The 27942-nt window shown below is 34.6% G+C and overlaps 3 protein-coding genes and 2 long non-coding RNA genes across 5 annotated transcripts; 3 read left to right on the top strand and 2 right to left on the bottom strand.

Annotated features, from left to right (window-relative positions):
- Window positions 1-3701: 3701 nt before the first annotated feature.
- Window positions 3702-5872, top strand: LOC141597089 (uncharacterized). Its single transcript, XR_012522688.1, has 2 exons — window positions 3702-3974; window positions 5090-5872. It is a non-coding gene; the product is annotated as an uncharacterized LOC141597089 (long non-coding RNA).
- On the bottom strand, window positions 4315-5544 carry LOC141597095 (uncharacterized). Its single transcript, XR_012522690.1, has 2 exons — window positions 4914-5544; window positions 4315-4719 (listed from the first exon to the last, which is right to left on the bottom strand). It is a non-coding gene; the product is annotated as an uncharacterized LOC141597095 (long non-coding RNA).
- Window positions 5873-7006: 1134 nt separating the features above from the next.
- LOC141633692 (uncharacterized) lies at window positions 7007-7642 on the top strand. Its single transcript, XM_074446141.1, has one exon. It carries the CDS (start codon window positions 7007-7009, stop codon window positions 7640-7642), a length of 636 nt encoding a protein of 211 aa, XP_074302242.1.
- A 1259-nt stretch (window positions 7643-8901) lies between these two features.
- On the bottom strand, window positions 8902-15617 carry LOC141597085 (uncharacterized). Its single transcript, XM_074417425.1, has 6 exons — window positions 15473-15617; window positions 13983-14265; window positions 13118-13252; window positions 11910-11966; window positions 9677-9811; window positions 8902-9296 (listed from the first exon to the last, which is right to left on the bottom strand). The coding sequence occupies exons 1-6, from the start codon at window positions 15598-15600 to the stop codon at window positions 9231-9233; spliced, it is 804 nt and encodes a 267-aa protein (XP_074273526.1). The 5' UTR covers window positions 15601-15617; the 3' UTR covers window positions 8902-9230.
- A 2130-nt stretch (window positions 15618-17747) lies between these two features.
- On the top strand, window positions 17748-26880 carry LOC141649220 (uncharacterized). The gene is made up of 5 exons (XM_074457929.1): window positions 17748-17947; window positions 18183-18296; window positions 22883-22962; window positions 23275-23399; window positions 26553-26880. Exons 1-5 carry the CDS (start codon window positions 17895-17897, stop codon window positions 26622-26624), a joined length of 444 nt encoding a protein of 147 aa, XP_074314030.1. The 5' UTR covers window positions 17748-17894; the 3' UTR covers window positions 26625-26880.
- Window positions 26881-27942: the final 1062 nt, after the last annotated feature.

Here is a 27942-nt window from a genome sequence, read left to right as displayed (position 1 = left end):
AATGTTACACGATCATCGCTCCTATGTAGAAGTTTTGATTGAATTCGTTGAAAATTTCAAAGCATTCTTAGTTACACGTAATGTTGTATTCTTGTGCGGAAATTCACTTCAATTGTGTTCTTGTGCGGAAATTCACTCCAATTTGTTAACGACTTGTGCTACTTAGATCGATTATACGTAATGTTGCTCTCATAGTTTCGAGAGACCTCGCCTGTAAACACATGAAGATTTTTCTTGATTGAAATGGATCGATTATACGTAATGTTACATTCATATGTTTATGTCTATTACTATTATTGTTGTTTTTAATTTGTCATGATTCTAATAATGACATTTTTGGAAAAAAAATGTAGGAAAATGTCAAAATCATTCCATGGTTATTGAACTCGAAACTTGACAAAATGAATGAGATAGTTAGTTACATTGGCCCTACGGCACTCAAGTTGAGCAAGAAAAAGTTCAGAAAGAGCATGGAGGAAAAATCAAAGGCCTTGCTTTCAAAAGCACAAAAGGAAGTTAGATTTTACACGAAAGTTGCGAAAGTTTACAAGATTTACCCTGAATTGACTAAGCTAAGCACAAAACTGGAAAAGATTAGCGAAAAGTTGCAGAGAAGTTATAAGTTGGTGAAGAGATTGCTGATCAGGGAGCGCCGTACAACTAAAGCTATGATAATGCTTAGGTTAACTAAAACAGTACTTGTTGTTAGGAAGAGCAGGGCAGAGAGAATCCTTCTGAAGCTTGAAATTATGGTTGATGTCATGGTCGACTACTTCGAGCAATTCCGTTTCCTTGTCAAAGGCGTTGCAAAGGGCATTCAAAAGACACTCAAGAAGAATTCTGTTCATTGTAGATATCCAGAGAGCAGAAAGAAGACTGATTTTGACACATAACGGTTCCGTTTACTATCCACCTTCTCCACAGCAACACACAGCCAGTTTGAGAAATTTGCTGTTGAATAAGTCTTGTTTTGTTTCTGAATGTATGACTGAAGCATGCTTTTGTATTCAAACTTGAAGCATGTAATTAGTGGTGAAGAGCTGTAAATTGATGTTGCGTACAATAATTCGGTGTCGTGTTCAATGTACCATAGCCCCAATGGCAAACTCTTTTTTTTCTGCACAAACTCGATAATGCTTTGTCCTTAGACAATGTTGATTGTTTCAAAACTGTCAAGGAGATCACCAAACTCTTAAGAACACCGTCTTATCTGTATTATTGTTCTTGCTACCTTCAATCCATTATAATGTACTCATTTATTCTCGAGTTACGTATTTAATTTTGAGTACAGACAGTTCCATGTCGGATTTCTGGGTCAACTTTCAGATATCCATAACTTCCTGATTAGATGAAACTAGGATGCCCTCAAGGCCTCATATATCAAAGCTAAATGAGTTATCTTCCGTCTCCAGTTGGAATCGTTCCAAAATATACCCTCGACCTTGAGTTGTAGACAGGTTAGTTCTGACCTGTGCAGTTTGATTCAGAGAACTGATCTAACTTCAAGTCGAAAACAAACTTCTCTGCCAACAAGTCAATTTTGTTCAGTTGAGCATTGTTTTGCGCAGCCTGCTGTTTTAGCCATAAAACTTGAGATTTAAAGCTTTACATCCATATAAGATCCACATACAGGAAATGGTTACGTATAACTCGCGATAGAAATAGCTTTCCTGCCATAACAATTACTCTCGATCTAGGCAAGTTAAACAGGAAAAAGAAATAAAAACCAACAGTATGTAAATGGCTCACCTGTATATATCAGAATATCAGTCATTTTACTTTCTCTGGTTTTTTAGAAAATCGATCTACACTGTAGTAGGCACACAAATTAGAACCGTCCTAAGAATATAAGGTGCTTATTATATCCACAAGTGAAAGAAAAGAAGCGAGCATTGCTGCATATAAGTTGATATAGAGCTGAATGGTAAATCGTCAATCAACTATTATATCGTTGGAATGCTAAAAATCACACTCACCGGAAATAGTAACGGGAAAATGGGGGTGTATCACAAACTCTAGCAGCCTGAGAAGAGTATCCTCAAAATTCTCAACCTGCTGCATAACCTAATACACTTTGTCATCAGAAATAAAACAGTGAAGCTTCTTAGGTTCACACAACCACATGTTAAGGACCTGTTCTTTTAGACTGAAACTGTCTGAACTGAACTAAACTTAACTGAACTAAACTGAACTGAATTTAATGGAGCTAAACTGAAGTAAGAGTTAATTTGTAAGGAGAAGAACTCAGCTGAACTAAAAGAAGCTGGACTAAAACAGAACTGAAATGAGCTGAAATTAAGCCCAAAAAAAGGGCCTTAGTAAATCTCGGTCAGTATTACATTTGGTTAAATAAGCCAGAAAGTATGATCTTCTTAAGCATTTTTAGGCTTAAAACTAACAGGAAACATTTGAGCTCGGATGATTCTATGAAATTAACATGTCGAAAATCCAAGAGTAACGAAAACTCATTGCGAAAAACAACCAATGTGATGCCTATGAAGAAGTCCATCTTGGAAGCATTAAGCTCAATTTGAGACAAATTCAGGCAGTCCACAATATCCAATCTTGTAAGACGACTAGAACTGATCTTAATTACTCCCTCTCTACCAATTTAAAGGTAACATGATAAAAATTGGGGAAATTAAGAAAAGAGCGTAAAAGTGGGACAAAAGAGCAAAACAAGCTTGTATTATTGGGTTGGTCTGTGGCTAAAAATTAGTATTTATTTATGTAAATATAAGGAGGAAATAAAGGTATTATTGTCAATTTACAGTACATTTATAGTATGTTACTTTTGAATTGGTACGGACACTTTATGCAAGTGTTACCTTTGAATTGGTACGGAACCAATAATGAACAATTCCACCAAATTATTACAAGAATTAAAAGCTGCTCTGACTTTGCATTGATTCATTTTAAGCTTAATAAGGGTCAAGTATTCAAGAGCCGTAACATCAATCTCGACTCGATTGAGACCATGTATGTGCATAACTTTAAGGTCTTTCAATTTAGAAAGACCTTGAAGCCGGAGCATCGTAACACCTTTCCCGTCTACACAATCGAGCCTTACAAAATTGAGTTGTTTCGAGTAAGATTAATATACACCTCATTTTCACTAATCAAACTACATCCTTGCAACCCCAATTTGGTTATTGTTTTAGATTCTAGGATACCATTAAAACGATTCCCACCTTTGAGAGTCGATTTTTTCTTATCCAATCCCTCTTAAATAATGGGCCACCTAGCTGAGTGGCTGACCCCAGACCTGTACTCGGGCCGGGCTAGGGCCGGGCTGACCAGGGGAGTGGGCCGGGTTCTCCTAATCAGACCTGGGCCAGGCCAGGGGGAGGGGCGGGGCTGGGATATGCTTGACCCGCGCCAGGACTCAAGGCACTATTTTATTTTTTTATTTTTTGCTAAAATGGCGGGTTAGGCTAGAATTTCAGGACCCGGGCCAGGCCAGAGTTAATGCCGCGCTAAGGCCGGGTCGGGTCAGGCCGAACCGGGTCAGGTCAAGTTGCATAAAATAGCAGGTCAAGACGGGTCGGGTCAGTCCGTACTGATGGCCAGCTCTAGCTGACCCTAACTCGATCAGCTCTAATCTGACTTATTCGAATTGAAACTTTATATTGGCCTAATGAGCTAAACCTAATCTTGGATTACTTTTGCTATAAATTCAAGTAAATAGGCGACGGGTGAATTTCTTGCGCACAAATCAATTAAAAACCCTAATTTAGGAGAATCTGGTAATTTTTCTCCTTCCTATCTCTTATTCGATCTCCGATTTCTGAAATATCGTCTCCTTTTAATTAATTTCAACATCGTTTCCAATTTGATTTCCATACTTTTAACTACATCGATCTCTAAATTCCCCTAAATCTCTCTTATACCAAGTGCTGTCTCTTCTATGGCGACCTTTGATTATCGATTTTGACCTCTATTCGCTGCCATGCTCAGAGATCTCCAGTTATCCGGTACCGCTATTTGTTACTGCCTTTTTGTCCGTTTTGATTTTGGGTTTTTTCCCAAGATCCTTAAACTTAGGCACCCCTATGTTTTAATTTTATTAAGGCACACCTATGTTTTAGTTTTATTTACGGCTATTTTCAATGGCATTATTCATAATGATATAGATCGTCTCAGATTTATTTGATAACCCAGAATAGATATGTTAGATTGAAAGGGTTAGCATATGTGGCTTTCCCTTCCAATGAAATCATATCGCTGAAAAGCCTATGTTGAAAGGGTTAGCATATCTGTCTTTGACCAAGACAAAGACCAAGACAGTTTGCTAGAATGCTAGACATGCCTTTTCGAGCATTTGGCAGAAATGCTGACAGTTTGATTGACAATGCCTTGCTCCAGTTCAACGGGTCATATAATTGACCACATTGTCTACAATAGGTCAGTACGTTAACCTACCCGAATGACCTGAATCCGATCCGACACCCAAACTCAAGCCCGAACTTACCCGACCGGTAAAATTAGACCCAAATATTTATTGTTATTCACAAACAAATTGATAATAGCGCCCGATCCGACACCCAAACTCAAGCCCGAACTTGACCCGACCAATATAACTAGAGCCGAATATTTATTGTTATTCACAAACAAATTGATAATAGCGCGAGGCTAGCAACTTATAGCATGTTGGTTGACAACATACATATGTTTGAGCAATTTGACTATCTACGGCGGCATTGTGGTATTACTTGTAGCCTGTGTTACTCAAACACGCCGACAAGTGTCGGTGTCCGACACGTGTCGACGTGTCGGACACGGCCATTTGGAGTGAATTTTCCTGTTTTGTGGTCTAAATTGAAGTGTCGAAGTGTCGAAGTGTCGGACACCGACACGTGTCTGACACGCGACACGGCACTTAAGTGAAGTGTCGGAGTAACATAGCTTGTAGCTAAAGCATTATGACAATGTTCAATAGACAGTGTTCAATAACATACAATCAAGGAATGTTTGAGCAATTCCACAATCTACACATTGTGGTAGATTGGTTGTGTACATTTCGATTTGATTGGCATGAAAACCTGGGTTTTGATCTATCAAAAAAAATTCCTTCCATTTGATTGCATAGGAAAGATCTTTGTAAAAGTTTCCCAAGACACCCAAGAGGAATTCAGTTTTCCCGACTTTTGATACCTGCAATCGGAATTATGCTGAATACGAAGATGGTTCAAAACTGGTTGTTAAAGTTGCTACAAAATCTGATATCGGCAACCAAGCACTTCAAAACTCTAGGGCGTTGCACCATATCACGAGTTTGCTCACTCTTTATCAGAAAGTGCAGCAGACCTGGTGAAATCAGCTTTACAAGCTGGTTTTCCTGCTAATCAGCTTTACAAGCTGGTTTTCTTGCTGAGACTAATCATTCACGGGGTATTTTGAGTCCGTGACTCTGTGTTGCATATGGTGGTTCAGTTGAGATGTACCGAGAAACGCATTTGAAATGGTGCCAAAGGTAGTACAGCTACATCTGATCTCCTCAAATAAGTTCGTCATTTGTCCCGCTTGATTGTTGATAAGTCCATGGTAAATATCAAGAGAGCAGAAGGAAGATTACAACAGTATATAACAGCCTGTTCTTACTGATTTTGACACGCAATGGTTCCAAGTACTAGCCAGTTTGAGAAATTTACTCCAAGTCATGTATTTTTTCTGAGTGTATTGAAGCATACTTTTGTATTTTAATTAACTTGAAGCATTTAGAGTTTTTTTAGCAGCAATCACTGAGGAAGAGCTGCATATTGTTTCAATAGGAATGCAAGATATATCAAGTTCACATAATGAGCCAGTAACTGTTGTATTATATCACGTTCATGTTAAAACGGTTGTGATCATGTTAAAACGGTTGTGATCACATTAAAACGGTTGTACACCATGGTAACAGCTGTAAATTGATGTTGCATACAATTTAAGTCCCAACTGTAAACTTTTTTTTCCTGCACAAACCCGGATAATGCTTCTGAAGTACTCTGGTTTCCATGATTGTGATATAATACCGTTTGTAGCTGAATAAGGCCAACAATTTAAGCTGTTCTTCGGTGCGCTACCCCATTAACTCAGAGTGATCTGCTTATGGTAACCTAAGGAAGTAAGAGACAGTTTACGAATTATAAGACTTCGACAGTATTTTATTCTTTGGGGAGGATCCAAGTATTATCGCTAGAGAGAGAAAGAGAAAAAAACCCCAAATCAACAACCCTAAAACCCCGCTATTACAACTGCCGCATCGCCCGTCTGCACACCGTCCCTCTCGAGTCCCACCATATCGCCGGAGATAGGGCCGTCTTCAAGCTCTATCTCCGGCGATCGTTCACTCATCTCTATTTTAATTAGATAAACCGGTTTTGTCATACACCCTTTTTTTTGTCTGCCTTTCATTGTTCGGAGGATGTTGCGGTAATAATGCAGGTTTGATCTTTGTGTGGTATTGAGACAACCAATTAGCCATCCTTCCTTTTCATTGCTGCCAACAACAAAGGTATTTACCCAGTATGAGTATGGTTGCAGCAGCACGAGATCTGTGTCTTATAATTATAACTTCTTGTTTTCACCTTTTTTGGAGGGTTTGATTGGGATTCATGTTTCTTATCCATTTTGTCTTGATTTTTATGTGTATGTCCGAGTGATCTTTGGTCGTCGGTTGTGGCTGTCTGGTTTGATGGTATTTTGATCTGTTTTTCGGATGATGTTCTTGTTTGGGGTTGGTGTTGAGGAGTCAGGGTGTTGCTGCTGGTTTTTGGGTGTTGATAGTCGGTTTTTCTAGTAGAGTGGGTTTTGGGTGGACTCGGGATGGGTGTTTACGGTGGTGAGGGTCGGGTCAGGTGCGGTGGTTTTTCCGATAACATTTTGTCCGGTACTCCTAATTTATAAGCTTTTCTCTGGTTCTCGTTTTCCCATAATAATATACTCTTAGAAGAGTATTTAGATTAGTAATCAATTATGTGCTCTATCTTAGTTTTTTCGAGTTGGGGTTGTTCTGTGAAACGTTATGGCTACCATTTCTATTGATAAAATTTTTCTAAGACACTTTGTTATTGCACATGGAAATGGTGAGCTTAAGGATGATGATTGGTCACTGTTTAGTTCTTTCTTACCAATGGAAGAAACCCATTTGAATAAGGTTAAATTCCTTAAGGAGAGGGGTAATGACTTCTTTAAGCAAAATCTGTTTGAATCGGCTGGCGGCTGCTATGAAATGGCATGTCGGCTCTTATGTTTAGTTTTGGAATCCATGGAGGGCTACGAAGTTGAATCTGTTTTGCAATTAGCAATTTCTTTAAACTTGAATTTAGCGGCTTGTGCTAATAAGCTCCATGAGTATGAGGCGGCCATAAACTTCTGCTCTTTGGTCTTGTCGTCCTACCCTAAAAATGCTAAAGCTCAATTTCGTAGAGCTGTAGCTTGTATGAAGACTAATATGCTCATGGAAGCGCAAACTGATCTTGAAACTGCGTCAATGCTTGAACCTAAGAATAAAGATATCCTTAGAGAACTGAATGTCGTTAAGAGTCTACGGGCTATTAATCATAACGGTAAAAGAAGTTTTGATGACCAGTTGTCATGTGAGGTGACTAGGGAGAGTAAAAAACCTATCCTGATGATAATACTGGGAACATCTTGGTAAACGATAACGGGGGATCTTCTTGTGGCTCTTGCGTTACTCCACTGTCATGGATACATGCATTTCGGATGATGGCACTCCTATATATCTCGAAGAAATTTCTTCTCCTAATTTTGATTTGGCACACAATCAAAAAGACTCTCAAATGGGTGATAATGAGCATTTTCCTAAAAACTCGATTCTCGAGTTCTCAAGAAAAGGTGGAGGAAATTCAAAGCTAAAAATCTCCGGACAAGCTTATCAAAAAATGCTCCAAGGTAGTAAGGTGAGCTTTTATAATAAAAGAGACTTGTCTACTATGACAATTCGGATCCTTAACATCAAGGTCACCAAGGAGGGAGGAATTACAAGAGATCATTATAAGAGAAAGAAGAGAAGAAGACGTTCTAAAAAGCAAAAAATGAAGACGGTGATGGTAAATGATGACACGGTTTCCTGTTCGGGTGACATCGATGGGGTTGATGGTATTATTTTGAGGGAGTCCTCAATTGGTGGCACTAGCTCGAGTTCTTTCTCTTTTTGTGACAACTTGTCTCTTTCTGGTACTCAAATTCTCCAAGGAGACCCTACGGTTGTCGCCCCTAATTTCTGCTTACCTGTTTCTTGGACGAATGACACGACCAACACTTCTGTTTGCTTCCAAGCCCATAATGATTCAACTGATCATCATCAGCCTTTCCTTTTTTCAGCTCGTCCTAAGAAGTACAAGAGTCCTTCTTTTGGTAAAATGTCACGTGCCTCGCCTACACGTAGGCTTTGCAGGTACCCCTCACGTAGATTTTGCAGGTATCCTCCAAATCGACAAGTGAGTGAGACGAAGAGAATTAATAATTCCAAGAAGAATCAAAGCCAAGGGGAAGAATCTCCGAGACACAATGTATCTACTTGTTCTACAAGTAGGTCTTTCTCCCGTAAATCTCTACGTCCTAGAGGCGTAAGTGTGTCTTGTTGCGAGTCTTCTGCCCCAATTGATAAAGAAGAGAAAAGAAACTTTCACTCATTTGGCTGACTCAGATCGCCCCTTCAAGAAGCATTTTCTTGTTGATAACCCCACTCTTAGTTTATTTTCCTTTGCTAATAATGTATTAATAAAGTCTGACTCGGAGAGTCGGCTAAGCACTGTGTAAACCTTTCTTTACGGCTGTCAAAAAAAAAAAAAAAAAAAAAAAAAAAAAAAAAAAAAAAAAAAAAACCACCACCACTAGATCTTGTTTAACATTAAGGAAAAATAAGCTGAAGATGATGAAACTATAAGCACAACATTGATTCAATACGGCGTTCAAGATATAAAGACTCGGAAAACAGTAAATGATAATATTCACGAGATTCGGATGTGTGATGTAACATTTGATACCCTATATACATAACTACATAATTCTATACATATCAAAAGATCATGGACTTTCTTCTGTGCTATTTATATGAATGACTTGCATCAAAAGTAAGACTAATGCAACAATCTGACACTGTAACTTCACCGCCACCATATTGTTCTGGGAGATTGACTCCCAACCAGGAAAATAAGGTTCTTGACTAATGACTTGAATAATCATCTGTTACTCGGGAATCTTCAAATAAAGCTTAGACAGCCTCACTTGTAAATCCATTCATTTGAACGAGCTCCGAATTCATCCATGTCTATAAAAATGCTGACAGCCTGCAGAGAGTCCAATTACACCAATCATTGAATATAAACCTAAGAACTTATTTGAAAACTGAACTGTACTCTTTTTCAGATAAATCATCGAACAAGAGGCTCACGGGTTGAAACTAAAAGACTAGACTTTGCACAAAACACACAACTCCATCCTTTTAACCACTCGTTCAGTATTTCAAACTGTCCTGCATTATGTCTCTTGAAAACCATCCATCCCACGTACATTGTTTTCATACGAGGAAAGCATGTGGTTTTACGTTAACATTAGTGTAAGTCGGTTTTATAGAGGTATTTGTGCTCTTCATTTTATGTTAAATCACTCGCCATGTGTAAATTGAAATGAGTTTTGCACACGATGGGTCCTTTAATTTGAAAGTTACCTTGCCAATACGGGGGCGTTCCTTCAACTTTTGCAAGCTGTTTCTGATATGTGACACCGCACCCCAACATTTCAGTGAGTTTGCTACATCATCAAGCCTCCATATGTATTCTTCTTCAGTTAATGGGAATGATCTCTGAAATGATATTTCACAAAGAAAAGAAAGCAAATAAGACGTAGGAACCCCTATTTATGTATAAACTGTTTCCTGACTCATTCAAAAGCCACAGATAACAAGGAAAGTGTACACATGCAACCAACATTATTAAGGATATGGCAGTTGTTCAACTTTTAAGACTTACAAAAGAGAATTTCACATAGGAAGCCCTGAAATAGGGTGCCTGCCGAACACCAAAAAAAGAGGCTCTACTTGTTTTTGACCGGAAAAAATATATGAAAATCACAGTATCACTCGAGACTTACAGGAGCATAATAAAAAATCTCAGCTGCGACATCACATCACAAAGGTTTAGAAGTTACCACAACTGCATTTTGATGCGGTATCAGATGCATTTATGCCACAAAGATTAAGATTTGGCCACACCATCAAATTCTCAGATCAAATATCCAACTCCAACTTTAATACCATGTTTGGGAGTGAATGCAATACCCAAGACATCTGACATGAATATATTTTTATGCAACAATTCAGTATATTACTACTGATGCATAGAAATTCTGCATCATCTTCTATCTGCTACCGCCAATGTTACTCGGACTGAGGTACACGGGTCATACACAACTGGTACATATTCGCGTGCCAAACTCGACATGACTCGGCTTCTTTGACAGGCTAATTCTGTCCTCCCTTTTTGAATTATAGGAGAAGTGTCGGGTGGAAAGGGTGCGGTACCGATTCTATACCCAGTGTCACATCAGACAATGGTACCAGCAAGCCTCAAAAGTGAAGAGTCAAGTAGCATAGGCTAAAGCCTATAATCGGAGAATGTATCTTAGACCCTGACACTAAAGAGTAGTGTTTCGGGTTAGGGTCTAGTAGAGTTATTTTAAGGTAGAATTGATAGCGTTTACTAAAAATGTGAAACAGAATATGTTCTGGTATATTTATGAGCACACAAAAAAAGGGAATATATTATTTACTATTTTGTGTCAACTCTATAGTGTGGAGTTACTTTTCAACTCCATGGGTCTCAGCACGTTTCACTTGCCCAAAATCCCAAATGCAACCTTTCTCATCAAGCATCAGAGAGTATTGGCTACACCAGTACATAGATCTGTTGTGCAAGTTAACCAGGTTCAGTAGCATATTCCCAGAAAGCTCCTATTTAAAAAATGTTTGGGCTCACTTGTGATACAATTCCCAAACTTGTGTTAGTAGAGTCACTCTGCATCATGCCCTCTTAGACTTTCGAAATTTCTCTGACCGACATCATTCACTTCGAGAATTGTAAGTTGTAACCAAACACAGACAGCATCCTCTAAGGGATATTTTGATCCACAAACCACCTCAAGCTTTTTTTTTTTTTTTTTTTTTTTTTAAAAAAAAAAAAAAAAAAAGTTGCCTATACAGATGTTTTATCACTAAGCATACTTCCCACTGTTCAACACTTCAACTTTCAAGCAGGGCCAGTCGAGAGACTGAGACACGCAACAATGTATAGCCAGATTATGCAAGTTGCTCAATAACATTCACCATAACCAAACATCAAATGCTCTTTTAAAAGTGCGTTTGTATTAAGCCCAGAACTTGCAACTTTGCACTATACTCTCTGAGGCTCTCTATCTATAACCCTGTAAATATAATGATGGTTCACAACCAAGATACTGGAAAGTTTTCTGATGCACTCTATAGCAATATGAAGTATCCTTGTCAGTCGCACCATCTACCTAAACAATAAAATCCAATTTAGTATGATGAGAAACCCGCTTTCAGATTTTGTTTCCTTGTAGATATCAAGTCTATTTCCCTGTCACTCGTGCCTTTGTAACATGTCGTTCACACCACAATCTACCAGAATACCTCTTCATAATTCCAACTTATGTAAAACTTGTCAGAGAATAATGTCATGCAGGTCAAAAAAAGCATCAATATAAGGTATTACAAACAATAAGAAAAAGATAGAGACAAGAAACCATGAATTCCAGCCTTGATAAGACATGCCATTAGTAACAACTAACAGCAATGGAAGTGGCGAGGTTGTAAAATTCTAAAAGCAGTAAAGCACAACAAACGAAGGTTGCAGATTCAGAATGTTACATAAACTTATGCTTACCTGCTCCCTATACTTCCACATAACGTTCATAGCTAGAAAGTTTTTACCCATGAATTCCTGCATTGCAGACAAAATGGTGGGGCGATAAGAACCTTAATATAATCTTATTAGGAAGCTATTGTGAAATTGAGGAACCAGATTAAGTGAAATAAAGAATACATTAAGCTAATGTCTAGGCTGCCATTTCTGACTCGACAAGAAAAGCATAACAGGATATACTTAAACTAATACTGGAGTAGGGTTTTTGTTTAGTTGAATTGTTTCTGGAGACAACAATTGGACAATGGAGAAACTGCAACAAAGACAAAATCAAGATTAAAGCCAATATGAGACGAATCTAGCACATTAATTGTAGAAGCTACAAAGTTGAAGCTAAGATCTTAGAGAAGTGAGAAATTAAGTGATAACAAGATTAAAACTATTTCTGCCATGAGCGGGATTAACAGCACCACCAACCTCACCCCAATGCCTCAAAGGCTATCGCCAACGATGGGACAAGCAGTTGAAACTTGAATGAATGAATAATTACCCATGTGTTAAGAACATGAGAGACATTACTTCAAGATGACCTAAGTACATTGCGTCGAGGGTTGTATAGTATAAATGCTACTTCAAAATGGAAAGAATCGCAACCATTTTATTTAATAGGAATATTTATAACAGTTGGGCCTCAACCATCACCTTAAGGTTTTGGTTGAGATGGTTCATCTATCATGGTATCAGAGCCAGTGTGACCGAAGGTCACGGGTTCGAATCCTGGCAACCTCAAAACCCCTCAAAAACTCGAAGTGGAAACCAGCACACGGTACGGGGGAGCCGGTGCACAATTAACCACTCTTCAAGCCCAACGGGCATTTGAGTGAGGGAGCGTAATAGGAATATTTATAACAGTTGGGCCTCAACCATCACCTTAAGGTTTTGGTTGAGATGGTTCATCTATCATTATTAAGTCTTTTTTTGGTTTAGTTCATCATGATCTAGGAGAAAAATGAGTCGTTGGTTCCATTAGAAATGGAAAGGTACTTTACATATAGAAAAGTATTGATTACCAAAGGATCTTTAATTGCACACGAGGGGAGAATTCAAATCAGCCAAGACAAGCTTACACAGAACAGAAAAATAAATTGCAGTTTCTCTGGATATCATTAGATTCTACAGAGTATTATTGTAAACCACCACCACAAGGCGAGTTTTCATATAAACAATACCTTCTTAATGAGCTGAACGTCATAGGATCTTCCATATTTATTCCTAATAAGAGTTGCAAGATCAGTCCCATTAAATTTAGAGTCGTCAACTCCAACTGTTCTTTCTAAATTGTCCCTAAAACTGTCACGAATTGCCTGCATACACACAGCAACAACACTCGGATTTAAAGGTAAGTAGAGTAAAAAAAAAAAAAAAAAAAAAAAAAAGGCCAAATATGAAATGATGCAATGCTGAGTGTTGACAGAGAGTAAGCAGGATCTGGTCAACATAGAAGCTTTGAGCAGGAACGTTAAAAAAACGATAATAAATAATAATAATTTAATCCTTAACACAATCAGTTATATCCGTGGAAGGAGGTTTTAGTGAAAAAGAAGGATAACATGATGACTTTTTGATTTGGCTCTTTCAGAGATTAAAAATTCGTTGTCCTGTGAAAACCATAAGACAAGAATACAAGTTTGAAACCTTGGGTTCTAGTAAATTTATGTTAATACCTAAATTTCGAAAGTCCTCACCAGCCGACCTGAAAGGCTAAGTTTTCCCATATGTAGGAACTTCAAAGAGGATGCAGACACATCCTAACATTTTAAGGGCATGATGTTGTTCTATCAACTATTAAAGAGAGGCAGCAGTGCAGCACAAGCTATGAAAATCTGGAGGTGTTTGTATCTGAGCACATTAAAGGAGATGCCAAAATGTTCTTTTAGATTTTATTCTTCCAGGTATTTATAGTATCATTAATGGAGGACGTAGATCAAAAGCCTTTCAATTGCATTAGATTATGTCTCTCATCTAATAAGAAGAATACTCTGCAACTTATTTTTTGTGTCAAGGCGCTCAGAGTATTAGGGGGGGTAGACATACCCCTCCGTTCTCTGGTTTTGAGGGCTCCTTCAGGTTTTCATCTTCTGGCTCTTCCGGATCATTGCTATCCAATATGCTTGAACAAACAATGTGATGATGGCCAGCTCTACTACAATGATCACTAGACATGAGATAATGTCTCCAACGGAAGCTTGACTTATGAGGAATTGACCGTCTCATATGCCCCCATGTACTTGGTTCGCTTATTTTTCGGGGAAAATGGTGTTGTTGAGGCCCATAGAGCCATATACTTGAATGAGTAGTTGATACACTAGTCATAACTCTGCAAGCAAACTTCCCACCATATTAAAGACATCTTCAAGACATGGACAAATTCAAATTCGATAGACTTTGGAAACTAATCTGCAAAATATTAGGTTACGTAAAGGATATAGAAGCTTAGAGCTTCAGCCAAGCACCTTTTTGGGTAATAAAAGGGCATACTAAACGTCATTACAGAAGTCAAATCTCATAAACAACATTACTCTTGTGCCTTAAGAACTCTCGCAAATGGTAGGGTATGGGGGATTCCAGATGACACATCATGAAAATTGTATCTAAATTGCATTACTTGACTATGAAAGTATCCAAGTACTTATAGAAAATAGTTACAGAAAGTAGTTATAGAACTAGACACGACAGTTTCACTCAAGCACGCACTAGTTACACAATTTCAAAAGCGGCAGGAAGGTCAAATGTTATAAACAACAACATTGCCCTAGTGCCTCAAAGGGCTCTCGCAGACGTTAGGGTAAGGGCATTTCCATGTGACATCAAAAATTGCAAAAAGTGACAGCGGAAAGCAAAGCAGGCATTGTTTTGAAAATGGCTGCACACAACCAATAAAATATATGAATCCGTAAGCCAAAATGAATGGAACTAAACACTCTCTCCTCTTTGTAGGCGTGGTCAAGTTCGTCATGGATTCCACAATGACTTTAATGACCTTCGCACCTCCTCATATAATAATAACCACCTTCATTAAACCAATCACCGTCCTTAATTTGAAACACGTCTACCTTAATTGGCCTATGTACCTCCTCAAACAACAAAAACTACAACATTACCCCAGTGCCTCATGACTCCCGCAAATTGCAGGGGTAAGGGCTGGTCGGATGTATACAGCCTTACCTTGTGTTAGTAACACAAAGAGGTTGTTTCCGAAATGTCACTCGTCAAAAAAAAAATTAAAAAAAAATAAACCCTAGCTCAATTCACAATTTGATGGTAATTAAAAGAAGCTATGGAAACGCAATTATTGTAAAACTGTAAATAGTTGCAAATCAAACAAAATAAAAAGTCTCGCTAATTTGTGAGCAGTAATTATAATAGTCGCAAATCATACAAAACAATAAGTCTCGGTAATTTTTGAGCAGTAATTAATGTGTACCCTTAGGACACACGTTATAAAATCTGATAATCATAATACGATGAAATTGGAAATGAGATAATTAAAATGGAAAATTAAAAACCCTAAAAAAAGAGGATACCTGAGTAGAGTAGAAGTAGAGTTGTAATTGAAAGGAAGAGAAGCGTAAAGAGGGAAAAGGAGGGAGAGCTGAGAGCCTCTTATTTTCAGCATTTCTTTTTTCTTTTCTTTCTTTCTTTTTTTTGTCATTTTTCGTTTGGTCGTTGATTCCAACAAGGCAACAATACCGTTGATTGTGATCTTGTGAGAATGGCTCCAGCTACATCGTTATTTGGCGCCTAAACCTTGTAGGTACACGATTGTTTTACTAAAAAAAAAATTTAAAAAAAAAAAAAAAAAAAAAAAATTAGAAAAGATAAACTTTATGCTAAATCGTATTGTTAATCGTCATTGCTCTTTCATGGACGTAATTTGCTTAATCATGGACATTTTTTCATAATGTTTCCATACACTACCCTTCTCTCAACAAAGAGAGAAAAAAAATTCCCGCTTCTCCTTCCCAATACATAATCAAATTACTCCTGCAACAAACAATTATTGATCTCAATTATCATATTGAATAATAAATTACTTCATTTTATCTCTTAACTACTTTAATATTCGGATTAAATTGATTTACATGTTATATTTTTCGATTAAATCTGCTTTTTTTTAATTAGGGTTTGTGAGGAAAGGATGGTAGTAGGCAAGAGGTGGTGGTGACGGGGAAATGCGTGACTGTTGGTAGGCGGCGGTGGCACGAGGGTGGACGACAGGGGAGAGGCATCAAGAGAGCATAATCCAGCGATTTTTTTCTTCATTCTTTTCATCATGAAAGTACGATGGTGGGTGAGGATCTGACGAGGAGAGATGGATGGAGGGGATGCGGTGGCCGTGGTTGTCCGGCGAGGGAAGGGGCGGTGGTAGCGGAGGCGTCAGAGGCAGACCGACGTGGGTTCTCAGATGGTGGTTGTGTCAAGAGAAAATTGAAAATTGGGGAGTTGAAATACGAGGGGTAAAATAGTCATTTTCGTCCATGAAAGAGTAAAACCCGTCCATGAATGAGCACCACCCTTGTTAATATAGGCAGGTTGGATCGGGCCGAGCCATAATTTGGGCTTAAGAGTATGTGCATTGGTTGAAATTTAGTGACCCAAGTACACTCTCTCTCTATAATTGGGGTGCCACATCAATGTGGAGGTTCCCCATCATTTGGGGCTCCCCTAGTTTGAGGGAACCTTCCCAAAATGAACAACAAATTGGACACGACCATGTGGCGGGTGGGATACATAAAATTAATAGAGGCAAATTTGTTGGGGAACCCCATTAATGTAAGAGATAGTAATAAAATGGGGAGGGAAAATGAAAAAATTAGTGGAAAGTGAGGTGGACGAATAAGAAAAAGAGAGAAAATATGGGGAGGTCAATGGATGCAAATGCTCTGTCTCAAAGGCCGAAGTATGTTGGAACGAACCCGGAAATGAAAGTTAGGGCGTGATTGTATTCATTCCCTTAATCTTTGGTGCTTTTTCGAGTAGTCTCATTTCTCATAAATCTGCTAATTAATGAATTATTTTTTCCCTTGAACAGACTAAACTCGTCCAAAAAATTAGTTTTGGGCATTTGGTTTTTTTGGGCTGGAATAAAAGGCTCGATCTCGGAAAAAACCACGCATTGGTGAAATTTGGTTCAAACCACTTGGCTTGGAGCATTTGATCGCGTTTGCTTTCACCACGAGTTTGATTCAAAGAGAAAACTGCAAACGTTTGGCCAAATAATACGTTTTTGTTTCGATAGGACAATAATCGAAACCGTTATATCATGATTTTGGGGTGAAGTGAGCAAAACGACACACTTGCTTAAAACAAAAAATGTTCATTTAATGACAAAACTAATCATATAATGCAAGTTTCATCTCATTTTAGTGACCACGTTTATTGGTTGATGGTTGTGGTAGTTGATGGTATTTTCTTAAACTTATTAAATTAGATTAAATTAATTTAATTTTTCTACTTGTTTTGTTTTTTGGCAACTCTAATTAAACTACATATCCCATTTTGGGACAACTCAATGCAACGGTCCAACTTGCTCTTTTAAACCAAAATCTATAGGTGAATTTGACTTACGATCATTGATCAACTGCCCTTTTTGTAATTTACATTTCTTATGACGCGAATTTACATGCAATTGTCTAACTTGATTTTTTAACATTTGTTATTGAATATCCTTAGTTTTTTGGTCTGAAAAAAGCATAATAAAGCTTAATATAAGGAAGAAAACATACCACATTTTAAGAACATACAAGGCCGTAAAAATAATATGCAATGTTTACTGTTAATGGGGAAAAAAAACAATCCATCAAAGTTTCGACATTAGAAATAGTCAATTACATAGCTAGAAAAGAGTGATCTAGTAAAAAGCATAAGCACAAATAAAGGGGTCGGTTAAAAATATTGATAAAACCTTTAAGATGTTCAGATCTAAATATTCAATTACCCTCTAAAATGTTACTTGCACTTCTAATCACAAATCCTGCTGGCAACATTTTAATTGAGAGGTATAAATTACGCTCTTCTATTATCGCACACAATTGTTACTACGTTTTATTATTCATAATTACTAACTTAATGTAATCACATCTTATAAAACACCTCTATTTTTACTTTTTACGCCATTTTGCTTGTTTAACAAGTTTAAAATTGTGTTTTTAAGTTGAATTTGGAAGAAGTAGACGTTAATTTTAATCTAAGACCTAAATTTATTATACATAATTTCTATAATTTTTTTGGTAGATTTAATGGTGTTCCATCAGAGGAACGATCACATTGGCGTTCTTTCTTACTTAAACTTGGGGCAGAGAATTCGAAGGCAGCTAAAAGTGAAGAACTTTTTGTTGCTCATCACAAGTTTGTGCTTACGTTTTCATATCTCTCCATGCTTAAGTTAACTTTTACATTATTGTGTTTTTATTGTTAAACGCTTAAAATACTACGGAGTATCATGTAGTGTCAATTTGATTTGGAGTCATCTTTCAGAAAGGGTATAGTTTTCTGACTTTTTATGTCGAGTCATATTAATTTTATTTGACGGAAATCATTTTAAGGTGTTTAGACTCAACGCTATTAATGCATAGTCAAATTCTCATGTAAACAGTTTTACATAATAAGTGTCATTGTAGAATCAAGGGAAAATTTACCTTGGTAACCCTCTTAAAATAACTTCTACCAACCATAATTCTCAGTTAATAATAAATGTATTCAATCAGATATTCTACACCATTAACCAGAATTATTGATGAATATAAATCTTAAAATTCTTAGCTATTAGAATAATGCATGCTCCACTTTTTACAAATTTTTATTTATTTATTCAGTAATAAAAATTCACAACGGCTTATTAATTTTTTTTTAATAAAGTTACAATGGGGAGTTACAATTCCTTTTAATTAAAACACTAGTTCTTTTGCCGTGAAATTCACGGGACATTTTAATTTTATTGTATGCTTGACGAGATTAAGAGAGAAGATTGTTTTCACGGTGGATCATGTATTTATTCTTACTTATTGTAATATACATGTATTTTTGTCGGGAATAGGCTCAAATGGGTCTTATTTACGCGACATATTTTTGGGTTTTATTAACTAACAAATGTTGCAAATTACAATATTGCGTGATTTTTTATCACTTTATTTTATGAATGTAGTTGTTTTGGTTGTTGCATGACACTATCTCAACAAATTAATCAACAATCAAACACAACTATCAAGTCAGCGGACTTCTAAACACAATATGTGTGGATAACGCGTGAAAAATTTTAATTCATATAACCGGTTACTTTGGTTCTGACTTATATGTTATTCGCCTACATAAATTCACATTTTAAATCAAAGAATCAGACAAAAAAAAAATCAAAACGCCATAAACACATGGAGCTTATGATCGCCTAAGGAGATTGTAACTAAGGTGTTCCGGAAGCGTAGGAGTTTAACTCGGTTTTTAAGGAGAAAATTAGTTTTGTACCCGCGAAAATCGCGGAATTGTTCTATTTGTCCCATTTATTTGCTTTTGTTGATCACGTCCATCTTTAACTAAAATATAAAATATTTTTTTTATCGCGAATAAGCTATAAACCAAACATTTGTAAATATTTACTTCTTTTACATTATTTTTCATGATCATAGTAATATAGATAGAAGTTTTAATTTGAATTTTGTTTCCATATATTTTATTACATGTTAATATTATTCATGATTATTTTGTAGTCAACAATTTAATGTAGCTAATTTTATAACTATAAATGTTTGTTTGAATTTATTTAAAAATTTGTTACTTTTATGTATTTATGATTTACGTCATAAATAATTAAGCTAAAAACGGCTGCGTCGTTAGGTCGATAAACAAAGCACTCCAAGATCGCGGTTGCATATGTGATAGGTTTTTTTAAGAAAGTTAAATAGATACTATTAATTTAACTTTTCCTCAAAATTAATACTTTTTATAAAAAATATACATGCAAAATAGAGAATCTCGCCGATGATGAATGATGATGCTTTGTAAGCCAACTAAAAGAGTAAAAAATATGTTTTCGTTTTTCACATTTAGATCCAAACATGTAATATCCACTTTTTAATAGCCTCATCACAATCAATAATCTGCAAATTGAGATAGTTAAAATTAAAATTAAAATTAAAATTAAAATTAAATAAGCATCATCTTAATTACAAAACTGACTATACTACTTATTAAACGTTTAAAATTTTAAAATATTAAAAGAAAGAAATATGGAGTACTTTTAAGAAGATTATGAACGTTTGAATCACATGCACATATACACCTTATTTTTCACTTTTTCGCAAGTGTGCTAATTACAATATTTAAGATGGTTTTGAAATAAATCAAAAGTAACAATATGAAAAATTGTGAAGCTTTATAATCCAAGTTATTGGATTTTTCATTTACCACATATAAGACTTTTTAGCTAATATCTTTATTACTAAAGATGAATTATATGGATAAATTTTACGATTTAAAATTTAAATAATGAGAGTAAATTCTTAATTTATTTTTGTAATTTAGTACATGATCTTATGGTTTCCACTAAAAAATATTATTAGTAGCTTTATAATCCAAATTATTTGACTTTTTATTTACTACATATAAGACCTTTTAACTACTATCTCTATAGTTAATGAAGAGTTAGATGGACAAATTATACGATTTAAATGATGAGAGTAAATTGTTAATTAATTTTTATAATTTAAATCATGATCGGTATTATGATTTCCATAAAAAAAATTAGGAAATCTTATGAAGAATTTTAATAAATAAGCCTGATGTAGTCTTAATATTAACCAATATAAAAATGACATGTGAATTAAAATTAGATGTTTTAAGTAGCCTTTTAACTATATTGTATTTTTTTTTTTACAAAAACAGAGTTATAAAAAAAAACAATTTACTAAGATCCTCTAAATTCGAATTAAAAAACTAAAAATATTTTGTTTTTATATCAAGTGAGACAATTGCGTACCAAATAAGTTCTAATATCATTAGAACATGGTTCAAGGACGAATATCAAGTTTTTGTTCAACTAAATCCTTCTGTTGCCTATACATTATGTAGTTTTTTTTAACACACTATGTTAATATTATGAGAAGACAAAGAAAGCATCACCTACAAAAATAAAATAAGAAACAAACATACATTTAACGATAATTCAATTAATCTTGTAAGAGGGTTTACGTAAAGATAGTATAAAATAAATCTACCACAAAGCGATATTAGTGGATAAATTACAAAAAACTGTGCATTTTACAATAAGTTTATATAAATTACACAAACAAAACTCGTAGAACATACCTTATGTATAACGTAATTAACTGCACAATCCAACTTTGCAATAATAAGAAAATTGTACCATTCCATCTGCAAAAATAAATCAAGGTGAGAAATACAAATTGACATCAATCAATAAAAGTTATTTAAACAATACCAAATAAAACACAAATCTTATGTATGATATAACTTTATTTTTTTCACAAATGCAAATAATTAATAAAAATTATATGCAATGAAAAGTTTCAATAACATATGAATATGCCAAAAGGTTAGAAAAAGAGGGTAAAAAATAAAAGTGCTTATTTTAAAGACTTTACTTATATTAACTTAGCATCAAATAAGGAGTTAAATTTTAGGGGAGAAAGGAATCATCAAAAAGGAAAAGGAAGAGCTAAGAGAAAATGAAGAGTTAGAGATGAATAAGGGGTCATAAACGTGATAATAAGTATTCTCTCTTAATTCTATGAATGAATATTATTAATTAGTCACATATTATCAAATGAAAATTTCTTAGTGATTCTACGCTGTCGCATGTCTTATACATATGATCAAGTTAGTCTTTTTATATTATTGTATAGATATGACATGTAGATTATGATAGGTAATTTAGCATGCCTTTAAGTTAGATATATAGATTTTGTATTTAGATTACATAGTTATTGATTTTACATACATAAATATGGAGCAAGGAGAAATGTAAGGTAAAAGGTTTGCATGAGAGTGGTTTATAAATTATCTTATGAAATTAAAATAAGACATATAGTTGATGGTTGATAGTTTGGCTTACTTTTTAATTATATTTATAGATTATTATTATTATTATTATTATTATTATTATTATTATTATTATTATTATTATTATTATTATTATTATTATTATTATTAAATCCACTTTGCATGAGAGTGATTTAAAAATTATCCTATGAAATTAAAATTATTTAAATTTAGTTTTTTACCATTAATTATGAGAGCAACTTTTAAATGTGGAATTGATAATTTTTTTTTCATGTGTACTACTATGCTAGTATTTCCACGTGGACTATATTTTGCCACGTCACAATTAATTATTGCCATGTCACATTTGTCTACGTGGCGTTTAATGCTAGCCTTTTAATAATATTTATAGAAATGTAATTTTCATTGAATATGTAACCTATTGTATGTTTAATAAGCATAATTAATTTTTTTTAAACTAAAACTTAATGCTTTTTAGTAAAAAAAAAGGGTAAAAATTTAGTTTATTCACCATTACACATGTTTGGAAATTTATAGAGCTTAAGAAAATAGTTTGTACCTGTGGTTAAATCATAAGGGTAGTTAGTTGCATCCCCGTTCTATAAGTAGATGTTGATATGCTTCTTTCTATTAAGAAAATCTTGTTGTCGACAAAACAAAAATTCTCTAGTTAAATTCATTAGGGATTTGTTTATATGGTCTCCTCGAGATTTTCTTATATTAGTATATTGGTTTGTCAATGTATTTAAGTAATTATCTATTTATCCACTAAATCATTAAATTCGTTCAAAAAGTTATAAGTACCATTATATTGGTAGGCGGTCTAATGATAATTTTAATATGAAATAATAAGTTGTTTAATTTATATATGTTGGATAGTGTAAGAATAAATGTCTAATGAGTTATTGCCACTTTTTCAGATCTGTTTTTGTTGTGTACACTTTACTTGGTGATGTGACCATTTTCACTCTTGGCAAGGATGACTATGACGAACTTGGATGTAAGATTAATATTCTTTTTCCAAACCTTAGTTTGCATACTTTCATGTAACTTAATTATATACAAAGTCAATACAGGTATTTAATAATATTGGGTTGGAATCAATGATTTCCTTAGTATACAAGTTATAATGTTGATGAAATAAATTAAAATAGTTTGATAAATTGTTGAACTTCTTACCCAACAAAATACCAGTCAATTAGTATGATTTTTGTTATATATAATGTAAAACCGTTTTTCCATGCATTCAACGTTTGGGAAGGCTAAAATTATACATAATGACTCTTTCTTTGTTTTTTTTTTTCCATTAAAGTGTCAGAGATAATTCGTACAGTTACAGCATCTATTAAGGACGTATGTGAGAAACCTCCATCAGAGCGAAGATTTCTTGACAAGTATGGAAGAATATGTTTGTCTCTTGATGAAATCTTTTGGAAGGTAATATTTACCACGATGTCAAGTCTATACAATTTTTTTAGCCAATAAAGGAGAAGACAAGTTTTATTTGTCGATCTGAGATGGGCAATAGTTTTTCACTCGCGTAACAAGCAAACTTTCATCTACGCTCCTCATACATAATACATATGAGCAGTGTTGGAGTCAGGATTTGAACTTAGGGGGCGGAAAATTTTGGGGGGGGGGGGGGTAATTCTATAAGGTACACTCGAAAAATTATCGGAAAATTTAACTAAAAACTACGAAAATTGTGTCCGCCAGGAGGGGCAGTGGCCCCTGCTAGCCACCCTAACTCCAGCACTGCATATGATCTATGTAACAATTTAAAAGTTGCTAAATTTAACCATATTGATAATGTGTTAATCCATGTAATGTTTACTTGACAAAACATGATATAAGTCGTTGGTCAACCCAAAACGTCTGGTTTTAACTCAAAACTTTGAATTTGAACACGAAAATGACCAAACTCGCAAATAACTTGAAAATTTTGGGTTATATAAGTTAGGAAATAGCCAATTCGTTATGTTAATAAATAAGTTAAACTATAATTATAAAGCTACATTTTATTTATTTATACTTATAAAATTATTGTTATTATTTTATTTTATTCTTTTGTTTTGTTATCATTTTATTTTTAAATTTGATTTTTTTTTAAATGAATATTTTTTCCAACTTAATTAGTTTTTTTAGGCATGTTGTTTTTCGACGAGCCTTATAAATTCTTTTATGTTTTTTTCCATGTTATAGTGTTGCCTATTACGAAAAAAAATTACCTTATTGACGTGGTAAGGGAGATGGGGAGGTTTGACATATGCAGTCTTACCCTTGTGTTAGCAACACAAAGAGACTAATCCAAATAACCCAAGATGAATTTTTTGTCAATAACGGCATTGAAAGACAAATACATCACAATAGATAGATGGTCAGCCACTTTAGTAAGTCATTTGTCTTTATTCCATCATTATCAATAACTAAAGAGTATAAAGTCTTTGGCTTTATTAGCTTCATTAAAGATATTGTACATTACCGAATACAATTTTTTTATATTTTAAGTTAAAGACAATAATAAAAAAAATGAGGATTGATATTGTTTTTAATAGTTTAGACAAGTAATATAAAGTAAATAAAAAAATATTTATAAAGGTGTTACTCAACTGATATTTAACTCTAACTAGACCCAATATATGTAGGGTTACACCCGACCAATATAAACCTGTATTTTTTAAAGCCGAAATATAGTTGAACTTAATTTTATTCGCATCGTAATTACCAAATTCATAACTAGGGAGGATAATTATGGCCGAAACCGAACCAATACAAAGGAAAATATCTGATCCAAACCCAACTCTTAGTAACCCATACCCGATCCACTATTTAAAAATCCATATCAAATTACACTATTGAAAAACCCGAACCAAATTCAAACCCGATCCATTCGTACCCGAACCCAATCCAATCAGATATTTTTGAAAATTTAGGCTTTATTGTAGTTAAAATATCAATTTTTCCATATAAAATGAATTTTTTATATAGTCAAATCAAGTTTTGGATTATATGGTAGATCGGGTATTGATTTGGAGCGGGTATGAATTCAGGAAAAGTGTAATGAATTGGGTACGGATTTTGAAATTTTGGATATGAATCGGGTTTGGATATGGATCGGTGATTTACTAAGTTAGTGGATCGAGTTTGAGTTTTACAAAACCCGATCCAACCATCGCTATTCATAACCCACTCAACTGACTTGTTTGACATGTACAATGCAAAGTATTATAATCTCCCCATTATCTTTTGCATACTGTTTAGGAAAATAGTTCAAAAGACTATTTACCCCTATTCATTCTCACCCACCTATATGTTTAAGGATAATTTGGTAAAAATGTTATGAAATAGGTGTTAGAAGCGAAAAAAAAAGAGAGATGGGAAGATTATTAATATAAAATGACCAAAGAGGGAAAGTTGGATGATAAATAAAAACTGGAGGAAATAAATCAAAGACATCGTTCATAAGTCATTTTTTTCATTACTACGTTGCAATAATTTCATGTCCTTGTTGGCATTATTTTTCATGTCAACGCACTTTATAACTCCACAAATAGGATTATACATCCAGTTGTATCATAAGGATTGTACAATCAAGGTATAAGAATCCGAGCTTATATGTATTTTTTATGAGCTTATTTAAAATTCATATTTTTAATGTGTAAATGGACAAATTTAATACTTTCTAATAAAGTTCATACTCCCTCTATTTTTTTATATATGACTTTCTCACATTTCGAGACACTCCCTTCTCTCTTCAATATCTCTTAAAATATAAGATTAAATATTATGATATGTATACTCATATGAAAGAGTTTTTCGTAAAGAATGTAATGGTACCATTTTTATATTTTTTGAACAAATATATTTTTGTAAATATTAAAGTCAAAGGCTTACCTCGTAAATGCAAAACGTCATATATAAAAAAGTGGAGGGAGTATTATTTAACACAAAGCTCGGATACTTTATTACAAAGCTCAGATTTTATACCGTACAAGCGTACAACATATACAACTGGTTGAATAATCCATGAATTGAAATAAATCAAATTGTGTCTTTTTTGTCACCATTTCTATGCTATAGTATGTAGTAACCTGTAATAGTAATACCAATAGAAATGTTATCTAATTTAGGTGGTTTAAAACATTAAGCATATATACTCATGTCTTTATATATTTGTAACTCATCAACAAAACTGCTTCAAAAGTTAACTCTAAAACTATGTACATCAATGACATTGGTAAATTGAGTGTTATAAATATAAAAGTAATATTCTCACATTTTTGCCTCTTTTCCATCTTAATAATATTTATTCTTAAATTTGTTCACTCTATTGATAATTTTCTTGTGACATTATACTCAACTTGTAGATTCCCTAATACACTACCCTATAGTCAAGTGACGAGTAGTGAGGAGAGAGGAATCATAGTGTTACAACTTACAACCCAATGTCATGATTTTTTCTATCAAACATTATTTTATTATTACCTTTTGATATTTTTTGTCTTCTTATGATAAATGTTATTGATAAATATAGTCCAATGCTAGCAATAACAATTGATTTTAAGTTTTAATTATGATTATATTTTGTAGGGATTAATGGAAACTAATGATAGAGACAGAGTGAAGAGGCTAGTCAAGCTCAAGCCTCCAACCGAATTATAACTACGACATTTATTAAATTTTCAACTTTAAAAACTAAAAATCTCATTTGAGTTTTTGTGTCCAGTCATGATGTCAAGTTATCCAAGGTAATAAAACAGTGTTGAGCTCGAGATGTTGGCTATAACTTGGACTATTGGCTTTAGTTTTGTCTATGTACCTGAGCTTTGGCTCACTTTTATCTCAATAATTTAATTGAGCTATGTTTGGAGCCATTAACTCGGTAGCAAAATGATAAATTAAATGAATGTTCCATCTTTCATGGAGCTGTTTTTGAATTATGTATTAATGATGTTTGGTTTTTTGTTTAAACACGTAATTTAAGCATGGTCCTCAATTCGTCATAGTCTTGATAAGATGGTTGTACAATATGTTAAGATGAGTTAGATCTACATATTTCTACCTGGTTTAATTTAAAATGAAAGATTAAAATTAAAATCCTTAACTTTTGATTTTTTTTTGCAACTAAACGTATCCATTGAGTCAAAATAACCACATTTTTTTTAGAAATGAGAAGAATTAGATGCAAATGCAACTTTTTTATAAGTCGGCCACACATCGTCGCTCTAAATAAAATATAGTGAGACATGAATACATGTATTTACTCCACTTTAGGTTTTATCTTGACATCTTAATACACTCATAATCACGAACATGCTTAAATATTTTAGTTATAATTGTAAAATATTAAATGTTAAAATAAAATTGTTCCGGGTGTAATTCCAGAGCAAGTATTGTTACCACCCGTGGCTTGTAGAATGATGTCTTGAGTTGAATCCTTCTTGCCTCTATCGTTCCTCTCGGCCTCTCCTGCAACAATGAACGAACTGAGGGCTTGGCTTTGTGCCAAGCGTACTCACTCCGACGCTCAAGTCAGTAAACTTAAAGGATTAAGTTGTGTTACTTGGCTAAGTATGTATTGTAGAGAGATAAGGAAGATATTACCAGATGAATGGTGTATTTAGGTTAAGTTGTGGATCCCTTCCTCAATGAAGGTTGAGGAGTATTTATAGACTTTCACCTTTTGTCACGTAGTGGCCAAGTGGCTAGCAGGTGGAAAGACTGATCTACCCCTCGGCCGAGGGACCTATGGCAGGCCGGCGGGCCCTGTTGACTCACCGCCGAGGGATCTTGGATATGAGTACGCGGGTATGTGCCCCGGCTGGCAAGTTGCCATGCCGAGACCCAGGCTGACAGCCGATGGGCTGCATCGGCTAATTTGTCTAAGTCGTTGACTTCTTGTGGATATCTTTGACCTTGCTCAATATGTTGACTTGGTCGGCGGTGCGAATATGCCCCATCAATTTGCCCCCGGCGTAGT

This window comes from Silene latifolia, chromosome 1 (assembly GCF_048544455.1).
Source record: "Silene latifolia isolate original U9 population chromosome 1, ASM4854445v1, whole genome shotgun sequence".
Lineage (NCBI taxonomy): Eukaryota > Viridiplantae > Streptophyta > Magnoliopsida > Caryophyllales > Caryophyllaceae > Silene > Silene latifolia.
This window is presented reverse-complemented; position numbering and strand designations above follow the sequence as displayed.

What these genes read in the sequence shown, in the direction of transcription:
- LOC141597085 (XM_074417425.1), bottom strand. Translation starts at nt 15,600, where the DNA reads ATGACAAAAAAAAGAAAGAAAGAAAAGAAAAAAGAAATGCTGAAAATA. An exon ending in CAAAACCAGAGAACGGAGGG is followed by an intron (nt 13,253 to 13,982) that starts GTATGTCTACCC and finishes GTGTGTATGCAG; the next exon opens with GCAATTCGTGACAGTTTTAG. An exon ending in TGTGGAAGTATAGGGAGCAG is followed by an intron (nt 9,812 to 11,909) that starts GTAAGCATAAGT and finishes ATATCATTTCAG; the next exon opens with AGATCATTCCCATTAACTGA.
- LOC141649220 (XM_074457929.1), top strand. Translation starts at nt 17,895, where the DNA reads ATGTTACTTGCACTTCTAATCACAAATCCTGCTGGCAACATTTTAATT. An exon ending in CTTTTTGTTGCTCATCACAA is followed by an intron (nt 18,297 to 22,882) that starts GTTTGTGCTTAC and finishes CCACTTTTTCAG; the next exon opens with ATCTGTTTTTGTTGTGTACA. An exon ending in TGACTATGACGAACTTGGAT is followed by an intron (nt 22,963 to 23,274) that starts GTAAGATTAATA and finishes TTTCCATTAAAG; the next exon opens with TGTCAGAGATAATTCGTACA.
- LOC141633692 (XM_074446141.1), top strand. Translation starts at nt 7,007, where the DNA reads ATGGCTACCATTTCTATTGATAAAATTTTTCTAAGACACTTTGTTATT.